The sequence below is a fragment of the Eufriesea mexicana genome, unplaced genomic scaffold (genome assembly GCF_001483705.2).
Source record: "Eufriesea mexicana isolate 0111107269 unplaced genomic scaffold, ASM148370v2 scaffold93, whole genome shotgun sequence".
Lineage (NCBI taxonomy): Eukaryota > Metazoa > Arthropoda > Insecta > Hymenoptera > Apidae > Eufriesea > Eufriesea mexicana.
The window spans coordinates 784,505-805,233 of record NW_016908274.1 but is presented as its reverse complement, the minus strand read 5'-3'; the positions used below and the strand labels follow the sequence as shown (position 1 = coordinate 805,233).

The following is a 20,729-nucleotide window of genomic DNA, read 5'->3' as shown; positions in this document are numbered from 1 at the left end:
TTTTTCTTTAATTTAAATTTATTTTTAATATTTTTAATTAATTTTATTACATAGATTAATTAATTAATATTTATATTGAATATATTTTTAAATTTGCAATTTAAATAATTTTACGATTAGTATAAAAAAGTACATAACAATATATACATGTGATATATATGAAAAATGACATTTCCTGGACGATGATTTTGGTGTCTATTACGTGTAACCACAGCCCTGACGAAACTAAATGCGCCAGCAATGGTTGCGTGGCGGGAAAATCCCGCTACAGGTTCTCTATTTTTATTTTATCGTCCTGTGAATATTGAATATGATTTTAATATTCTTCCTAGATGGTTTCTTCGTCAGAAAAGTTACTGCATAGCAAATTCGTATCAGATAAAGAAATTTTTGTAAAAATTCGAGAATATGCATAAAAAGTACGCTCGGCGGCTTATTTTTAAATTTTGATAACCAATTATAGTTATTCGAAAGCATAAATAATTATAATTGTAGACATTGATATACTCGAAATACTCTCACCTAGCTTGTAACATAACAATGAATCCCCTAACCTTACTTTTTACGTAATACTTCATGTTAGATAAAAATTGTGCCTTTTTAGAGAAACTCAAAATTTTCGGAAACTGAAAGTGACAGAGCAATCTCGATTAGAGATTCGTGTTCAGGAAATTAACTTCTGCGAGAATCACCTTCTGGATATTACAGATCAGAGAAAAGTTAAAATTTGATGGACAACGTTGTTAACCACATATATTATCAAGGATAACTTCGAAATCTTCGAAACGTGTTCATTTCATCAAAGCAAAGACTTAGGCTACTTTTCTTACTTATAATTCTAACTTTAATCCAAATTCAGTTCTATAGATATCAATAAAAATTTTCTTCCCTTCGACTTAGTTTCGACTACTTCAGAATTTTCTTAAATTCCTTCTTTTTTAATTTTTCTGTTCTTCGGATCATATAGTAATTCCAATTTTCTCGGTAGTATAAGTATAATTTATATGCACACCACGTGAAATAACGTTGGAAACAACTTCAGTTAGTTTAATGACTCCTTTACTTATCTTTTACTTCAATTTTTCTAGCGCCATCTACAAATGATAAAGTCAATTTCTGATTTACCAACAGGTAAGTCGCAAAAACACGGCCCGATACTCATAAAAGGTGGCAAATACTCCGGGAAATCATCGCTGCTGTCAAGAATTTACACGGACGCCTCCTCCTGGCTGGATTGCGCCACTTTCAGAGTGGTTCGTCTCTGTGCTTCCACACCTCGATCAGCGTACAGTCTCGAGCTGCTTCGAGTGCTCTGTCAACATGTCGGTTTCCTTTCCGGTTTATTGGACGGGAATCTTCCTAAAGACGCCTCGTTCGATCCCCTTTATCTCAACAATTGGCTGGGTCAAATCATGAGACGGATCGAGGAGGAGCCAATGAAGGAGCAATTAGTGATCCTGCTTGACGATCTTCATCGATTGCATCCACTCGACTGCGATATCGTCGCTGCTCTGTCGTGGCTACCGATGAACCTACCACCAGGTAAAGTGTTACCATCTTGAACACGTCTGTCATTCGTGACCAGCACTACTTGAGTCAAGTGAAACGTATACGACTCGTTACAATAGAACTTATAATTGTGTTAATATCGTTAATTTTGAATTAATGTACTTACATTTCTTTTCCCTATATTTATTATTTTTATAATATATATTTATGTTATATTTATTATTTATTAAGAAGGTTTATTTAAGTCGATTTTCTCGAAAACGAAGTCTCGTGTGAAAAAATTTCTATTTTTCGATATTTTATATTTCTATATATATTTTATATATTTTTGACTTATTTTTTCATGTAGATTCAAGCCCCATTCAGCTGTGCAACCAATTATCAATTACCAACGACATAACCTAAACTGTTACCTAAATTACTGACTTAAAACCTTAAACGATATTGCTTATATTCTTTATATTTTGCTTTCCATTCTTGTCTTTTTGTTATTTTGTTCTTCCTTTCTTATCTAGTTTATTTTTCCTCCATAACCTAAACTGTTACCTAAATTACTAGCTTAAAACCTTAAACAATATTACTTATATTCTTTATACTTTGCTTTCCAGTCTTGTCTTTTTGTTATTTTCTTCTTTCTTTTTTGTTATCTAGTTTATTTTTCCTCTCTATTGTTCTCAATTTTTCTAATCCTTATTCCTGACCGTCAAGTATTATTTTTACTGTTCCTGTACTTCTTTTCCCCCATTTACTGATACATGATTTCAATTTTTTATTTTCTTCCTTCTCTCTGTACATCTTTTATATTTTTCTGACTTTTTGCCAGCATCTATATCTAGCTAATAATCTCCTATCCTTAACCCTTTCACGAATAAGCGTTTTAGCTTACGATTAAGACGATTTCCCATTTAACTCACTAGCGCCACCACGACTCATATCTCCGATAAATATTTGTGTCAAATATCGTACACATCATTGAGTTATTTTCTCATTTTACTGATGTAATCTTGTAATTTTCTCCTTACTACGTGTGTCATACTATTTTCACGATACTATTTTTACAAATTTTTCGGCCATACATTTTCTTACATCGCTCTAAATACCTTGGTTCTTATTCTGTCTACATTATTCACATATATATATCGAAATATTTTAAAAATTGGGTTTAAATTCTCAATTCAAACGTAAATCTTTTAAACTACATCATTCACGACAGATGACATAAATCACGATGACAGATAACATAAATCACGATACATGATTTTTCTATTCCTGGGGATTTCTAGGGGTGCATTTAGTCGTAACTACAGCTCTTCCTCCCGAAGTATTACGGCTCACTCCAGTACAAAAAGAAAGACTACGTAGTAACGAGATTTTAATCGAGATCCAAGACCCGAGTTCGGATTCGCAAGAAACGGAAAACGTTTTCGATAGATTAGAAGAATTAGTGGGCGAATGTGCGGCGGATAGAATCGGCTCCATCTTGGCTTCCACGGAGTACGGTTTGTCAGAGACAGAAATCCTTGAAGTAATTATGCCAACAAAGGGCGACGAACCTTTGTTCTTAGACGATGGATTGTTCAACTTTGCAACTTGGTGCCTGGTTAGGAGAACTTTCAACGAATTTCTTAAGGTAAGTTCAACCTACAACTGAGATTATCGATCACTCTATTCAACGCGAATTTTAGTCTGTAACATCTGTTACATAATTCCTGTAGAGTTTACTCTCCTAAAAACGAATTCCTAAACTAAATTGCTTCATCACTCTTAGCTTTTATTATCGATATCTTATAATAAAGTCGATACTTTATTGATATTTCATGTTGTTCATGGTGTTCCCGAATGACATGTAAAAGAAAGCTAGAGGTGACTCCTTATATATATAAAAGAAAAACAAGAAAAATAAAAGGAATAACATTTTATCAATTTTGACTTCGTTTTTGAAATAATAAATTTTGAAAATTCAATTTTATGTTATTCGCACTTGCTACTAACAATAAGATCGATTCACCCGCCGATTGTTGTTTTCCAAGTAAGTATTTATTTTCGCTACAACTTACATGGGAACTTTGAGAGGAACGATGCTAGCAAACCGACTGCTAGCATAAGAATGGTCATTTTGGGATTATTGGCAATATTCATATGTGAATTAGGAAGTAAGTGAGGGTTGTCTATAAATCGAAAGTTAACCCTTTGCGGACGGGACGGTTCGAAGTTTGTTAGGCGTTATTAGGATATGGAATATTCCGCCTTGGCATACCTAAATGAGCCGTGAGGTCGGTATTTCTAAAGTTTATAACACGATCGTAACGACAGACTACTTTCGAATTGGGATTTAGAAATCTCTTCATTGAACAACCTTTGACAGCTTCATTCGAAAGTACAATACTTCAAATTAACTATATACTACATAGTAATAAACTATAATAAACTATAAATAAACTATAATACTTCAAAGTAAATTTGATTTTGAAATTTTTAATTTTTGAAATTTAAATACATTCAAAGTATAATACAGATAACCCTCCTACAACACGGTATCCTATAACACGGTTTCACTATAACACGATTCATGAATTGCGGGAACCCTCCTATAACACGGCATCCTATAACACGTGTTGCAAAAAGATATGGCCCTCTTCGGTTGAAATAGAAAACGCGCGTGAATCGTGAGAAAATGAAATTGGTGGCATATTAGAATTTGTTAAATCAATCGGAGGTGGAGGTTTTGTGGATATGGCTATGGAGGACGTTCAAGATTTATTAGTGGAGGAAGAAGTTGACGAAGCGAATTTAATGGAAATGGCATCTGAAGCTGTAAATCAAATCGATTCTGAGGACACTGGCACTGGTGAAGATTGTGCAGTTAATAATTTAACATTAAAAAAATTACAAGAAGCCCTAAGCTTAGTTGAAAATCTCGAGTCATTTTTCTTGAATGCAAACCCTGAAAGAAGTCGAAAATTCAAAAGGGAGCTGCAAAACTGTTTAGCTCCATACCGAGAAATTTACAATGACCTGCTAAGAACCAGCAAGCAAAGTGAAATTACAGATTTTTTTAAGAGGGAAGAAGATGCAAGAACTTTAAATGAAGAAAAAAGTTCTGAAAGTGAAGACGATATCATTTCACCGAAAAAACGTTCTCGGTTGATTATATTGAGCAGTGACGACGAAGAAATTTATTAAATTAAAGTTGCGTTAAATTAAAATAATATTTTTGTTTTGTGTTGTACATACATTTATATTTTTAATAAAAATTAAGTTGTTTATGTAGAGTTAAAAAAAAATTTGTTTTTAATAAGTTTTCGGAACGTAACCCACCTTTTTGTACTAGCTTTGGGTCTCATACAACACGGTTTCATACAACACGACATTTTCTAGGAACCTATCTACCGTGTTATAGGAGGGTTACCTGTACTTCAAATTAACTATATACTATATAATAATAAACTATAATACTTCAAAGTAAATTTGATTTTGAAATTTTTAATTTTTAAAATTTAAATACATTGAAAGTATAATACTTGAAATTTATCAATTCGTAAAATCAACCATCAACGTCTATTGCATTAGGTTCGCGTAATGAGCGGAAGACTGCTTTTCTCCTGGCGATATCCGATCCGTGACCTAGCTCGGAAATGGTACTTCCCCAACCAGGAGACTCTGAAGAGCTACCACGGAGAGTTGGCGAATCTTTTCTTTTCAGAAGATTTCGAAGACAAAGATGACAAGTCCTCGCCTGAGGAAGAAACTCCTAAAAAAGAAACACCTTTCCAGAGCAGACCAAGGTCCCAGGACACAGCCTACAACCTTAGACACGTGGAAGAAGCTTGGTTGCACTTGTTACGAGCTGGAGACGTGGAAAAGTTGAAGAAATTGGCAGTCTGCGCGTTTGACTTCCTCCTAGCTGCTGTCCAAATGATTTCTGTCAGTTACTTGAGATGCGTTCTTGAGCATTCGCGAAAATATCTATTGGAGAGGGACTTGGAGCTGGTGTACTACACTGTGAGGAAGTCTAGTGACATTTTAACGAGGGATCCTCTCCAACTTGGGGCGCAGTTGATCTGTTGGCTGAGGCCTGTGGCTGAAGATGGTGGTGATTTGGTGAGAAATCAAATGCTTGGTAATATTGGGATATTATTTTTATAAATATTTTTAATATTTATATGTATAATAAATATTTCTCTCCTACCTTAACACTAGGTTTACGGACGCTATCTGTATACCTATTTCTAAGGACACCTGTCAAATTGACAGGTAAAGGAAACCACGTGCCTTTTTTTTAACGATTAGTTTAATTTAAAAACAATTATATATTATATTAACAGTCTTAATATAAGTTAACTAAATCTGTTACCATCGTATAATTGGTGTAACCTTTCCGTCAAATTGACGGGTTCCGTAAATCTAGTGTTAAATTTTTCCAGCCATATTTCTTATATTGTTAACTCCGCTTCTAGAACTCTCGGTTTCATTCTACGTTCTTCCTCTGATTTTCATTTAATTCGCACTACAAGACAGCTATATATTACCCTTGTTCGTCCCTTACTGGAATACGCTTCAATTATATAGTCTCAGAAAAGCTTTAATCGCGAAATCACGATCAAGAGACTGCAGCATAAATTTCTCAGATTTTATGCATATAAGTTAAATAATCCAATATCAATTTTTGATCATGATTACTCCGCAATATTAAATACTGTCAACCTGGAAACATTGTCTATACGCAGAAGAATAGCTGACCATAATTTTATCATTTTAATTAATAATCATTTAATTAATAATCACATTGATTGCTCCTCTCTCCTTACGCAAATTAATTTCCACGTGCCAGAACGTGTATCGATATCAACAGCAGGTTTTCATATACATATGTCCAGATCTATATATGTATTAATTAATCCAATTTATCGTATTATTACTGACTCAAACACTCTTTATAATCGCATAAATTTTTTTCATGGGTCTTTACAAATTTTCAAAGGACAATTACGAATGATTATTGATTAAATCTATTCCTCCTGAACAAAGCGTTTATTCGGTGTTATATTATGTATAATTTATTTGCTTTTCTTTTATATGTGAAATGTTATGTTAATGGACTACGGTCCGTTTATGAATAAAATAATAACAATAATAATAAATATTTTTATTTAGACTATTTTCCTATGAATTAAAATTTTAATTTATATAATACAATTTGTTAAGTACAAGCTTGAACTTTAGTTATAAAGAGTTTTATTTTTAACAGATATTTTATTTTTATTTAGGTATACTTTAATCATTTGAAGATTTACATATTTTTAAAATGAAAATATAATATAATGTACCTACTTACATGAAAAGTTATTTCTGTGTAGTACACAAAAGTAGAATTTTTACTTGTTTATACTTTTTATTTCTTAATTGTTGCTTAAATTATTTTTCGAGGAGATAGAATTTTCAATACTAGTTCTACGATATTAAATAATTATTTTTAATTATTTTCAATTTATTTTTATATTTTTGACCAATGTTTCATTATTACTTGATCATTTTATACCCTTTGGCTAATTAAGTGTTTGAAATTTCAATATAGTAAGGCTGAATTTTTGTATAGTGATTGAAAAATCTCTTTTGTCGAAAATATGAAAATTTTTATTCAAGGTCAGCAGAATGGTTACAGCAGCAATGGCATGGTGCGATGGCTATACAGCTCCATTATTGGTACCATTAAATGGATGGCTTCAACCACCTTTGCCTCTTCAAATTCGTACTTTATCTTGTCCACAAGGTGTAAAACTCGTCGAGGCTGCCCCTTCTGGGCAACACGTTATCATTGTCCCTTTTCAAGGAGATGCGCAGTTATGGCATGTAATGTCAGGACAGTTGGTTCATACCTTTAAAGGTAAATATAAATAGCATAAAAATTCATGTATCTTTAATAGTAATATAGAATTTTAAACAAACTTTATTTTCTTCCTTCTTTTAATTATATAATTCTTTTTAAATTTATAACAAATTAATTTCGTACAGTTTTTCTTCTTCTTAATTATATTTGTTAATAATTTTTTAATATACAATTTAATTATCGTATTTTTAATCAATTTTTAAAATGATTAATTTTTGATTAAATTGGTGTATTTTTATTTTTAACTGTATATTTAATTGTATGTGAAATTTTATATTAATTCTTTTCTTTATAATTATACAAAATTTCTTTATAATTATATAAATAGTAATAATATGAAATTTCATATATGTTGTATTTGTAATTTTATTCTAGTTACTCATTTTTAAATTTTATTATATTTTCTATTAACATTTAAAATTCTAATGAATTTCATTTTCTGTTTGATAAGAAAAAAATCTTTTCTGAATATTCTGCTTTATTGCAAAAGAAGTTAAGTCCTCTTTACTTTAACCGCATTATTACGCTTAGTACCTTCGAAAGCTTCAGCATGAAAAATGAAAAAGGGATGAAAATTCGTCACTTTATATTCAGTTTGGTAATTGTTGCGAAAAGTCTTCCGCGTACAATCTTCCTCGATTTGCATTTAAAGTGCATTTAAATGATAACGCTAGTTTCATTTGCAATTCAAACTAAATCAATTTTTATGAGAATATAAAGCAGCTAAATATAAAGCAGTGCATGGCACCTGAAGTGCCATTTTAAGCATGCAATATTACCATGCTATTTTTTTTCATTTCATAGAAGAATGAAGAAGGAATTCAATTTATCTCTGAAATATTGATTTCATGAAGTAATATAAAAATTAAATACTTCGAATATTCTACTCTTTTTTGAAGAACTAATAAACAAAAGAGATATTTTTATTTATTTTCTAAATAAAAAAATAAAGGTGTTAAACTTATCAAATTTACGAATCTTGCATCTGATGTGCAATTTATTGCAAAATGTGTGAAAGAAAATACATAAATTTATTTGAAAATTATTTATCAGTCATAAATAGATAACAAGAAAAGAAGGATGTTAAAGAAAGGCCATTTTTGGGATCGCCAGTAAAAGAAAAATTACTTTGAGTCCTTTAAGAGCATTCTCCAAGAAACAAAAAATTCTTTTGTCACTTTGCCGAGAAACAAAAGGAAAGTTATCAAAAATGAGTCGAAATATGTGAAAATGAGACTGATGCAATACAGAGTGCCTCAGCAACGGTAGTAAAACCGAGGAGAGGTGATTCTACATAAAAAAACAAGTCGAAAATAAAGAATAAAATTTTTTCGTTGGAAGCTTTGTTATGGAGAAAATCGATTTTGAACATACACCGAGTATGTGGGTACTTAGTTATAGCTTATATGAATAGACCACTGATACATGAATATCGGTGGTATAATTGAGCAGGGGGTTATTCTACATGAAAAAACAAATCGAAAATAAAGAATAAAATTTTTTCGTTGGAAGCTTCTTTGTCGAGAAAATCGGCTTTGAATATTCACTGAGTGCGCGTGCACTTAACTTTGGTTAAGGCGGTTAGGTCATTAGTATATCAGTGTACTCAGTGAATATTCAAAGTCGATTTTCTTGACAACGAAGCTTCGAATAAAAAAATTTCGTTCTTTATTTTCGATTTGTTATTTCATGTCGAAAAAACCCCCCTCCTCGGTTGTACTACCATTGTACTATCGGGACACCCTGTATTTGATCAGTATCATTTTCATATATTTCGACTCATTCTTGGTAATTTTCTCATCGTTTCTCGACAAAGTGATAAAGGAATTTTTTGTTCCTTGGAGGATACTCCTAACAGTCCCGAAGGAATTTATCATTTCCAGGCTATGACAAAAATAGTCCTTTTTTAACATCTTCCTTTATACAAGGTGGTTGTTTTTTTTCAACAAATTCCACGTGCAAAATTTATAAATTGTTAGTTCAGTCGTAATTAATTGCAAAGTGTTGTTAAAATTATTGTTAAAAAAGCAGTTTTTTAATGAAAAATACATGAAAGTTTTTTGAAAAATAATTTCAGGACATTCGAATCCAATTTCGTGCTTAGCTGTGACACAACACTCGCAATATCTACTGACAGGCTCCGAGGACACTTCGATTATAGTCTGGGATATGAAGGAATTAACCTTGAAGCTGAGAATCCAAGAACACATCGCCCCTGTTTTATGCTTGACATCCGCACTCAAGAATTCTGTGATTGTCAGGTTCATGATTTCATCTTGTACAAGGACAATACAGATAGAAAACTGGAAATGCTATTTCCTAATTCTTAATAAAAGTCAAAATTTTTACTAGAAAAAAAATTAAAAAGAAAATAATAGAATTTGGTCTATTTTTGTAATATCTAATATAATAATATAATAGAAGTACAATAATTATGCTTCCAATTTCAATATGTAATGCTATATAGAAGTACAAATGAAATGTTTATAACAAAGGAAGAAAGCATTTCTAAACTTGTATTGATACCCATTAATACAGTGTTTCTTCATTTATGAAAAGTATAATTTCTATTGCAATATTCTAACAATGAACAGTAGAAATTATGCTGGAACTATAGTGGTATATCTCCTATGTTAAAATAAACTTCTTTGTTAAACAATTTCTCAAAGATTGCTCGTGTTATTATTATTGTATTAATTTAATCTTTATTTATTACACAGATACATTCATAGATTTTATAAATGTAACTACTATTTTAAAACAAAATTTAATCATCATATATGACTATCATTTTTATATCTAAAACAGATCATAATAAATTTAATATATTTTTACTAGTTAATTTATTAATACTTTTAACTTTACTATTACAGTACAGGTCAAATATATTACTGATTAAAATCAGTTTTACTTCACCACTTACCACAGATAAGCTTTTACTGTTAGTACAGATAAAAAAATGACGAGAGTTTACAGAGTAAACAGAAAGGGGAAAAATGAGGGGACTGTACTGTGAAACAAAGGAAAACAAGGAAAGTGTATTGTTATAAAAGATAGATGTAGGATAATAAAGAACAGAGACTGGATGGAGACAAAGGAAGCGTATTACTGTAAAAGATAGATGAAGTTTACCTTCATAAAGCATAAAACAAAAAGTGAATATCACTACAAAACTAGATGGATCATGTTATTTTTCAGAGAAAATAAATACAATCATAGTCTACTATTCATTTATCAAACCACTACATATATAAATTTAGTTATTTTTGTAAAATTTACAAATACTGATCATTCAGAATCAGTAATAGAGTTGTCACAACATTATTTATCCTTGTCATTTACTTATTTTAGTAAAATTCACAAATATTGGTTGTGTAAAATTAATAAGAGAAGTCACAGTATTATCTATCCTTGTCTCAACTATATTACTTCATCCAACTATTTCAGAGATGCAATCTCAAAGAAATCAAGATGCATTCCTCTTACTTCAATACTCTTCTTAGCTTAGAAGTCAGATAACTCTGATGATAAACTCTGTGATAGACACTGGTGTATGCAATGCTTCATAAAGTCTTGACTTCCTCAAATATTGCTTGGAAAGTAACTTTATTACCTTTGCCATGAATTTTAATATGAGGACACAGTTGGTCAATACATTTGGTCTGTACTATAGTAATTGCTATTTAAATTATTTAATCTCAAAATCAAGATTCATTTCAAGAGATATATATTATACAGTAATTTATTAAATATATTAATTATTATATCACATATATAATATATCTCAAGAGATTTATTTCAACATCTCTGTCTTTTTCTAGTGGAGGAGAGGATTCCAGAATAATCATCACGAGTCTTCTAAACGGGAATGTTCTCATCAAAGTGGACCACCATAGAGGGCCTGTGAATTCCATTCGCGTTGACTCAGCTGGCGAAATCCTCGTTTCTGGTTCTTCCGACTACACGGTCTGTCTGTGGTGTCTAATGAAGTTCACGTTGTTGAAATGCATCGAATTGCCATCCGCGGTGACTATGCTTGACGTGTCAGCTGATTCCGTGTTCCTGTTAGCGGCCTGCGAAGACCAGAAATTGTATTTGAGGTCTCTGGCGACGGGAACTGATATTCATACGTTGAGAGGTCATCAGGGTGAAGTGAAGAGCATCTGCTTGGCGAGAGATTGCAGACGAGCCATTGCTGGCGGTATCAAGGGCAAGGTTTCCGTGTTTGACATGCACAGTGGAAGATTGACAAGAACGTTACCAGCGAACCCGTCAACAGATGTCACTGCTGTTAAGGTAAAGCCTCATTTACATAACCTAACATAAAAGTACCCAGAATCACACTGTTCAGCACAATTTTAATCTGTATCATCCATTGGGTAATTCCTATAGAGTTTACCCTTCTAAACACGAATTCCTAAACGAAATTGCTCTATCACCCTCAGTTTTCGACGAAACTGACGACAAAAACGACGATTTCTTACTAAAATTAAGTATTGTGTGAAAAGTAAGAATGCTGGAAAGTTCATTCTTATTTTAACAGTTAGATGAGATTATCCCGAATTTATCAATGTCCATAATTATAATTATTTGTGTTTCTGAATTATAATTGGTCATCAAAATTTAAAAATAAGCTGTTGAACGTACTTTCTACGCATTATCTTTGCATTTTTAGAAAAAGTTCTTTATCTGACACGCATTTTCTACGCAGTATTGTAGTTTGTAAGCTTGTATGGAGAAGAAACCATGGAACAAAATTATCGAAACAGTTTTCAATTTGATTAGATGGAGGAAATATTCGTATATAATGTGCATACGGCGTTTTACCGTCACACAGCCATTGTTCGTTTCTCTAGCCTCGACAGTGCCGTAGCTACGCATAATTCGGGTACCAAGTGCAATGGAGCTAACATGTGCCTACGAAATCAGAAAAATATAATTACCGAAATTATTAACTTTTGATTTTATTTTTTTAAGAATACATATCAATCGTTCTATAGTAATTAATACTATAATGTTATTCTACAGTAAATAACACAGTAAATATAGTAAATATCGCAAATAATAATGCGTGTTAGCAGTAAATAATATGAAAAGTGAAAAATTTACATTTTTTTAATTTATTAGCTTCTGATACCAATATATAGTTTTAATAATATATCTTCTATAAGTAGAATTTTTATGTCTTATTATGTTAACTTTAAATGACATTTTCTCTTCAAGGTAACAGAGAAGGACGACTTCCTAATAACAGCTTCCGGTGATCGAGTGACTTACTGGAGTTTCCGTGGTGAGGAGGCCCACACTAAACCCCCAAAATCCAGCAAACAAGAATCGTTGCACCCACACACTGCTCCTATATCTTGTTTGGATATATCCAGGGACGGAGCAATGGCGGTCACCGGTGGAGTCGATTCTCTTGTAAATCTCTGGCAATTAAACACTCATGAGCTGCTTTCCACTTTCGAAGGGCATATTGCTAGTGTGACCTGCATTGCGTTTTCTGCTTCCGGTTTATTTGTTGCTTCTGGTAGGTATAGCGATAAAAAATGTCATCGTAGTTTTAGAAAAAAATTTTTGGAGAAAAATATTCATTTTTAATGTATACTATGATTTTACTAGGATTTTATTAAGATACCTGTTATGATATATTATAATTTTATTGGGTAATGTGTGAATTTTATAATATGTTATAATATTATCTGAATTTTATGGAATATTATTATTTTATCGAATAATAGTTGAATTAGTTGCACAGTAGGTGTATATTATACCTTCGTAATATACGTATTTTTGAATTTTCAAAAATTTACAGAAATAAATTCATGAAGTTTATGAAGATTAATGGATGGTTCTATTTAAAAAATTAAAATATAATATTTAAAAAAAAGAGAGAGAAAAACATATAAAAAGATAGTGGTTCTTATAAATCTTGCACATTAAAAGGTATTATTGCTTTTTTGTAAAATTGAAGAAAAGTTCAAAAATTTCGTTACATCTACACATTATACTATACACGTTTTCACAATTATTATAGAATATTTTCATATATAATTTTATGCTAATTTTCAAGAAATGGATAGTATATGTAGTATGTTAGTACCACAGTACTAGTATGTTAGTAATGAGTAATGAGTAATGATAGTATGTTAGTAATGAGTTATTGTATATGATTGAGTTACGAATATATCTTTCATTTTTTTTAGAAAATTTCTTAAAAATTTTAAATCAAACTTTTTCATTTGAATTCAAAATATAATAAATTAGTAGCCAAATTCTTGCATTTAGTATAATAAATTTTTTCGTTTTTATATGTGTACGTGTACATATATAAAAATGAAAGTTAGTAAAAATTAATAAAAATTCAATAATAATATATTTAATTAAAAATAGGTTCGGAAGACAAGACGGTTCGTGTGTGGGGTCTGACTTTAGGTTTAGTAGTGGCAACGTTTAAGCACCAGGCACCTGTAACTGCAGTAACGGCCATGTTTGATGGACGACGAGTAGTTAGCTCAGATAGAGCTGGTACAATCCGCGTTTGGGCAGCTGATACTGGTACCCTAATTCAATCAGTATGCGGACCTGGTCGATGTTTTACAGTTTCACCTGATATGAGGTATAAACTGCCATGTAATTAACAATAAACTTCCTTTAATTTGCCGAATTTTTCAAATAAAATTAGAAATAAAAATAGTACTATTAATTTAAATACTTTTTTAGATTATATCTCAATTGAAATATGTCAGTATAATTCAATTTTCTAATGGAAGATTGCACTGTTCAACACGAATTTTAATTTGAAATATCCTAACATATTTGTATTTATGTTTCAAATAACGAACCTGTTTCAAATGGCAAGTAATTCAGAGAAATTTTTTATAATTTTACGATTAGTATAAAAAAGTATATGAAAACGTATACATGTTATACGTGTAAAAAACAAGATCTATTGGACGATGATTTTGGTGTCGATTATGCGTGACGACGGCCCTGACGAAGCTAGATGTGCGAACAATGGCTGCGTGGCGGCAAAATCCCGCTTACAGGTTCTTGATATATATTTTACGATTCTGTCATCATTCAAGATCGTCCTAATATCGTTTCTAGATGGGTTCTTCTTCAGAAAAACCTACAGAATACAATACCGTGTAGCAAATTCGCTTCGGATAAAGAATCTTTTATAAAAATGCAAAAATATGCGCAGAAAGTGCGCTCGGCGATTCGTTATTAAATTTTGATGGCCAATTATAGTTATTGAGGAGCATAAATAGTTACAATTATAGACACCGATAAATTAAGAATTCTCTCACCTAACTTATAATATGACAATGAACCTTCTAACCTTCTTACTTTTTACGTAATACTTCATTTTAGCCAAAAATCGCTCATTTTTAGAAAAACTCAAATTTGTCTAAAATTATGGGTAATAGAGCAATTTTGATTACAGATTCGTGTTCAGGAAAGTAGACTCTACATAAATCACCTATTGGATATTACAGATTAGAAGGAAGTTAAAATTTGTTGTACAGTGTTTTCTAATAACTAAAACTATAATAATATAATTGTAACCGTAATATATAGTATAATACTATACTATATAATATAATACTATAAATATAACAATAATATCGATATTACTGAAAATATCTTTATTGCTGCAAATATTACAAATATCGTTTTAAAAACAAGTTTTGTATTTCATTACTTCAATAGTTTCTTTTTTAATTTTTAATTTTTTCTTGTCTTCTTAGTTTAATATTATTTGAATAATTTCTTAATGATAATAACAATAATGGTTCCGTATTTCAAAATATATGTGCTACAGTGATAATAGCATTTCCAAATTTAAAAAATATAACAAATAATTATTATATTTTAATTTCAGATATGCGGTATGCGGTGCAGGAGACAATCAATTAAAAATAGTAAGTTTGGGAGCTGGTCCTGAAGAGAAGTACCAAGTATCGCATTCTCAAGAAATTACTTGTCTGGTTGTTACTCCAGATTCTCGTTTGTTGATTACGGGTTCTAGGGATATGAGTTTAAAAGTTTGGCAGCTTGCTGGTGGAAAATTGTCACAGGTGTGTATTTTTCGGTTAAATCTAATATACACTAATTAGCATAATATATCTGTATACATCTATGACTTCTAAACTACGCTTTGCACGAAAAATTGTTTTATATAAAAATTGCATGATTTAAAGAGACACATATAGTGCATGCATTTCTTTCATAGATACAAGCTTTCTGAAAATTTGAAAGTCAATTTTGTTATTTTATACGTACATACGAATAGTATTCAATCCCAATCGAGTCTCCACAAATGTATAGTATTCGATCCGCATATACATAGTTTACAATAAGGTTGAACAACAAAAATAGTTGGTTAAACAGTGATGTACAAGGTGTCTCAGCAAAGGTAGTACAACCGGATATAGGGTGATTCTACACGAAAAAACAAATAAAAAATAAAAAATAAAATTTTTTCATTCGAAGCTTCATTGTCGAGAAAATCCACTTTGAATATTCACTGACAATGAGTACATACTTATACTGGTAGTTCATCCATCTTACAAGGAGAGTGCAAGTCCTTCGTGTCATCGATTTAGTTGAAACTTTGCAGCTTTGTAGATTTGGTCATGCAATTCTAGAAAATATATCATTATAGAGCCAATTATCCAATAGTTTTTTAGATATATGCCCCGGACTTCCAGCATAGGAATTTTCGGATGTCGACGTTAGGTCACAACGCCACCTTTGGAAAGTATTGGAAATAAATCTGTAGTTAACACGTTAAGTGCCCAGCCCGTTTTGCTTGCCGTTTCGTTCAGGCCCAGACTCGGTCGTCAAGTGGACCACCGGCGGCAGGCGAAGTGTTCATAAAACTCGGAGATACTGTACCGATTGTTATAACAGGAATTCTCAAACGTCAGGTCCAAAGATGGCGAAGAATTTAACACAAAAAGTTAGCACTTTTTGGTCCTAGTCTGGGCCCGAACGGAAAGTCTAGCACTTAACGTATTAAACATCCACCACCACCGAAAAACGTCGAAGCTAACACCCCCCCCCCCCCCCCCTATATTATTCACAACCAATAGAATGACACACACCCACCTCTTACATTTCACACCAACTAATCAGTAAATAAACAAAACTTATAAAACCACGGAGACAGAGTTCTCCTAAAAATCTCACGAAAACGGACAAACATCACGACCAGACTATCAGGAAAGACCCACGACGATTAACTCAGTACGAGAGACGGTAACACATCAGAACTCTGTAATTCAACGCTAACCAGGTCTAGCTCTATTAATTTAGGGTTGGCCGGGTCCCAACAATATTGTCGCATCCGTGTAAACGGGCTTTACAACCCCACGAAACTCCCACCGTGCGAGTTGCAGTGTTCGGGACGCAACAGTGATAACTGACAGTTCAGGGATATTAACTGAAGCACCACACGAAGGAACAACGCGTCTTCATTGTTGAGCAATATTATCAATTTTTAATTAAGAACCTGTGTTTTCTATCAAAATTACTTCTTGCTTGAAGTTAGCACTTTTTGGTCCTAGTCTGGGCCAGTCCCTTGGGACTTAACGTGTTAAAGAAGTAATAAAACTTTAATCGTAAATATCTCAAAAACTATTGAGTAGTTGCCCCTATAATGATACATTTTCTTGAACTGCATGACCAAATCTACAAACCTGCAAAGTTTCAACTAGCTCGATGACCCAAAGAACTTTCACTCTCCTTGTTAGCCAAAATTAAATGCACGCGTACATTACTGTATGCAAAAAGAAAAAAGAAAGGAATAGTATATACCTACCTTACTATTAATAACTGAATATATAAACCAATACATATATCAAGGAATTTATAAATACTAATTAACGAATATTTTTAAAACAAGATTAATTCAAAGTATATTGTAGTAAATATGAAAAATAATCATAATAAATCATTTATGACATTATAGTATACAAAAAAGAAAGGAATACACTTATCTTACTATTTCAAACCACTATCAAAATTTAAAAAGTTCAACAAATTTTTGTCCAGGTCCTTGTTGGTCACACGGATCACGTCACCTGCGTTGGAGTTGCAGTCCTCGATAAATCCATCGTAGTATCCGGTTCCAAGGATGCTAATCTAATCGTCTGGGATATCAACACTGGCAGCGATCTTCACACTCTGAAAGGGCACTTAGGTTACATAACATGCGTCAAGCTGTCAGGAGATGGAAGTTTGGCAGCCTCTGGCAGCGAGGACAAGAGTTTGATCATTTGGGACACGAAAAAGGGTTGCTCCCTCAGTAGCATAATGTTACATGTCCCTGTACTGGGTTTAGAGGTTGCCACTGATCTGTCGAGGCTCGCGTTACATTTGCTTGAACACAAGTGCATGCCTATCCTCTGTTTGCACAATACTCCGGCGCAATACGTGAAATTACCGGATTATGTGGCGCCTTGGTGCGACACCAGAGATCTGAGGCCACCTGGACCGAAGAGACCTAATAAGAGGCTACTGAAGAAAGAGGTGTCTTTGGATAGCGATACGTGGCATAGGAAATATGGTCATCTTACATCAGGTATTGATAATGGAAGATTTCAAAAATTGAGTGTAAATATTGTAGGATGCTATTTAGGAAAAGAAATCACAAATTAGCCAATGCTGATTTGGTATCTTATTGTAGAGAAACAAATTACAAACCGGCCAATGCCGATACAGGATCTTACTTTAGAAAAACAAATTGCAAATCGGCCAATGACCTATGCAGGGTATTATTCTAGAAAGCATGTCGAAAATTCACTAATACCCTTATGAAAGGCTACTTTTAGAAGTGAAGCTAACAAGGAGAGTACAAGTCCTTCGGGTTTGGTATTATTCTAGAAAGCATGTCGAAAATTCACTAATACCCTTATGAAAGGCTACTTTTAGAAGCGAAGCTAACAAGGAGAGTACAAGTCCTTCGGGTCACCGATTTGGTTCAAACTTTGCAGGTTTGTAGATCTCGTCATGCAGTTCAAGAAAATATACCATTATAGGGGCAACTACTCAGTAGTTTCTGAGATATTTATAATTAAAGTTTTATTACTTCCTTAACCCTTTGGTTACGGCAGACTTTGAAACGCACCGGTCGTACCACACGGGTAGGAATTCATTTACAATGTCCGCCGAGAACGGCAAAATTTTGGGTAGAGATGCGCCCTCTGTGTCAGAAAAGCAAACCGTGTTGAGCGCTTATATGCACCTTCCGTGTCACAAAAGCAAAATTTCTGAGCGCGTATATGCACCCACAGTAGCCAAGGGGTTAACTACAGATGTATTTCCACTAATTTTCAAGTAGCGTTGTGACCCAGCGGCGACGTCCGAAAATTCTTACGCTGGGGGTCAGGGTACGATTTCCGTCCATAATTTGGTACTTTTTTCTCCATTTTTTTTCTTTTTTTTTTTGTAAACTACTGAGTAGTTGCCCCTATAATGGTATATTTTCTTGAACTGCATGACGAGATCTACAAACCTGCAAAGTTTGAACCAAATCGGTGACCCGAAGGATTTGCACTCTCCTTGTAAGTTGCACAGTTTTTACCGGGTGTGAAGGAGAAGGAGGTAAAACGTAAAACAAGGGAATCGTAATGGTCACAGGGAGCGAATCGCGGATCGGCAAGATGGCGTAATTTTCACGAGGGAAACTCGGGAGTCAGCAAAGTGACGTAATTTTTACGAAAACAAATCGCTAATCGAGTGAATCGTATCAGCCAATTATTGATAAAAACACGTTATCAAGCTATTCAGAGGACATAAAAACAGGACCCTTGACGTTTTAAGTGGAAAAGCCTTGAAGAACAATAGCTATTGAAATTTGTATGCCATTTAAAATTATCTTTACATAAAATTTGTAGCACTAATGGTATTAAGTAGAGACAATAGCTTTTAGGTGTTAATATATAATATTTTGTTTTATTTAAAATAAGTAACAGTAATAAGAAACAGTAAATGAAAAATGTTACAAAGAATTTTAAATGTACTTAAAGTAATTGTTTATATTCCAAGGAAAGTGCATATGATTTAATGAAATGAATTATATTTATTTAATACCCTTAAGTGAGGAGTGTATGTATGTTTGTGCAGGAATTCTGACGTCATCAGTGGAGGATGGATTACAACGACGATTTAGCGTAAGCGCTTCCATGGACGAGATCAGCAAGGTTGGATTAACGAATAGTCCCTCCGGATTAGGACCGGAGCAGGCTGCTCTCGCTCAGTCGCAACATTTCGATCAACTCGAAGCACTTTGGAACAAACAATCGCCACCTGCTAGGCCCCGTGCTCATGGAAGAACTCTGTCGAAGCAAAGCTCTTTGCAAGCTACGCGGATATCCGATTCTGAGGAAGAGGGTTAGTTATGAAATGCGACAAGGGATGATAAAATAATTTAGTACATATCTAATGTTTGATTAATTTTTCTTATATACTTTAACACGAAAGAACGAATATATATGCAATTTATTTTGTTTTTACATATTTTTTTACAGTTTTTACATTGTATATTGTATATATATACGGGTACATATCCAATTTAAGCACATATACATATATATCAGTTTATTTAGTTTTACACATTTTTATATATTTTTGTACAGTTTTTACATTGTTTTTACATAGTTTTACGTATTTTGATTTATAGGAATTGAAGGAATCTATTTGCTCATATATTTTAATATATAATATATACATTTAGAATCAATTAATTTTATCTTATGTATTTTAATGTGTAAGAATATATATAGAAACTATTTATTTTTTATTTCTTTTATATATAGGAGTGTATATAAAATAGATTAATTTTACTTTTTTATATTTTAATTTTACAATAATTCTAAAAAATTTTTTTCATATATATTTTAATGTATTGGAATATGTATAAAATCAATTTAGTATATGAGAATAAGTATGAAATTGATTTATTTATTTTCTTTTTTATGTATTTTAATGTATAAGAATATACATAGATAAAATTAATTAATTTTTAATTATATATATGTGGTACGAGCATCTAGTGATATTTAAGAAATTCTGATTATTTATAGAGCTTGAATTATTAGCGAAGAAAGTAAAGGGGAAAATTAGAAATAAGAAATCTTTAAAAGATAAATTAAAAGTTTTGTCTTTATCTTCCAGGTGTACCGGACTAAAACAACATTTCGTTAGAAAATAAACGGACTAAATCTTAATCGTCGTACCTTTCTCTTTTTCCACTGTCTTTCGAAAGAGCAAAAGAAAAGAAAAGCAAGAAATAGGAAAAAAAAAATACGAAAGGAAAACCTAA

The 20,729-nt window shown here is 32.2% G+C and overlaps 1 protein-coding gene across 1 annotated transcript in view; it reads left to right on the top strand.

The window, feature by feature from the left end:
• Positions 1-20,653, top strand: part of LOC108554902 (NACHT domain- and WD repeat-containing protein 1) — a 47,980-nt gene extending 27,327 nt beyond the window's left edge. Inside the window, exons 8-19 of the mRNA XM_017910314.1 lie at positions 1,132-1,542; positions 2,793-3,139; positions 5,080-5,610; positions 7,153-7,393; positions 9,474-9,657; positions 11,218-11,692; positions 12,620-12,926; positions 13,790-14,015; positions 15,285-15,480; positions 17,459-17,987; positions 19,532-19,798; positions 20,582-20,653. Of these exons, the coding sequence (XP_017765803.1) occupies positions 1,132-1,542; positions 2,793-3,139; positions 5,080-5,610; positions 7,153-7,393; positions 9,474-9,657; positions 11,218-11,692; positions 12,620-12,926; positions 13,790-14,015; positions 15,285-15,480; positions 17,459-17,987; positions 19,532-19,798; positions 20,582-20,595 (3,728 nt within the window). The 3' untranslated portion in view covers positions 20,596-20,653. The remainder of the gene's footprint in view (positions 1-1,131; positions 1,543-2,792; positions 3,140-5,079; positions 5,611-7,152; positions 7,394-9,473; positions 9,658-11,217; positions 11,693-12,619; positions 12,927-13,789; positions 14,016-15,284; positions 15,481-17,458; positions 17,988-19,531; positions 19,799-20,581) is intronic.
• The last annotated feature ends 76 nt before the right edge of the window (positions 20,654-20,729 follow it).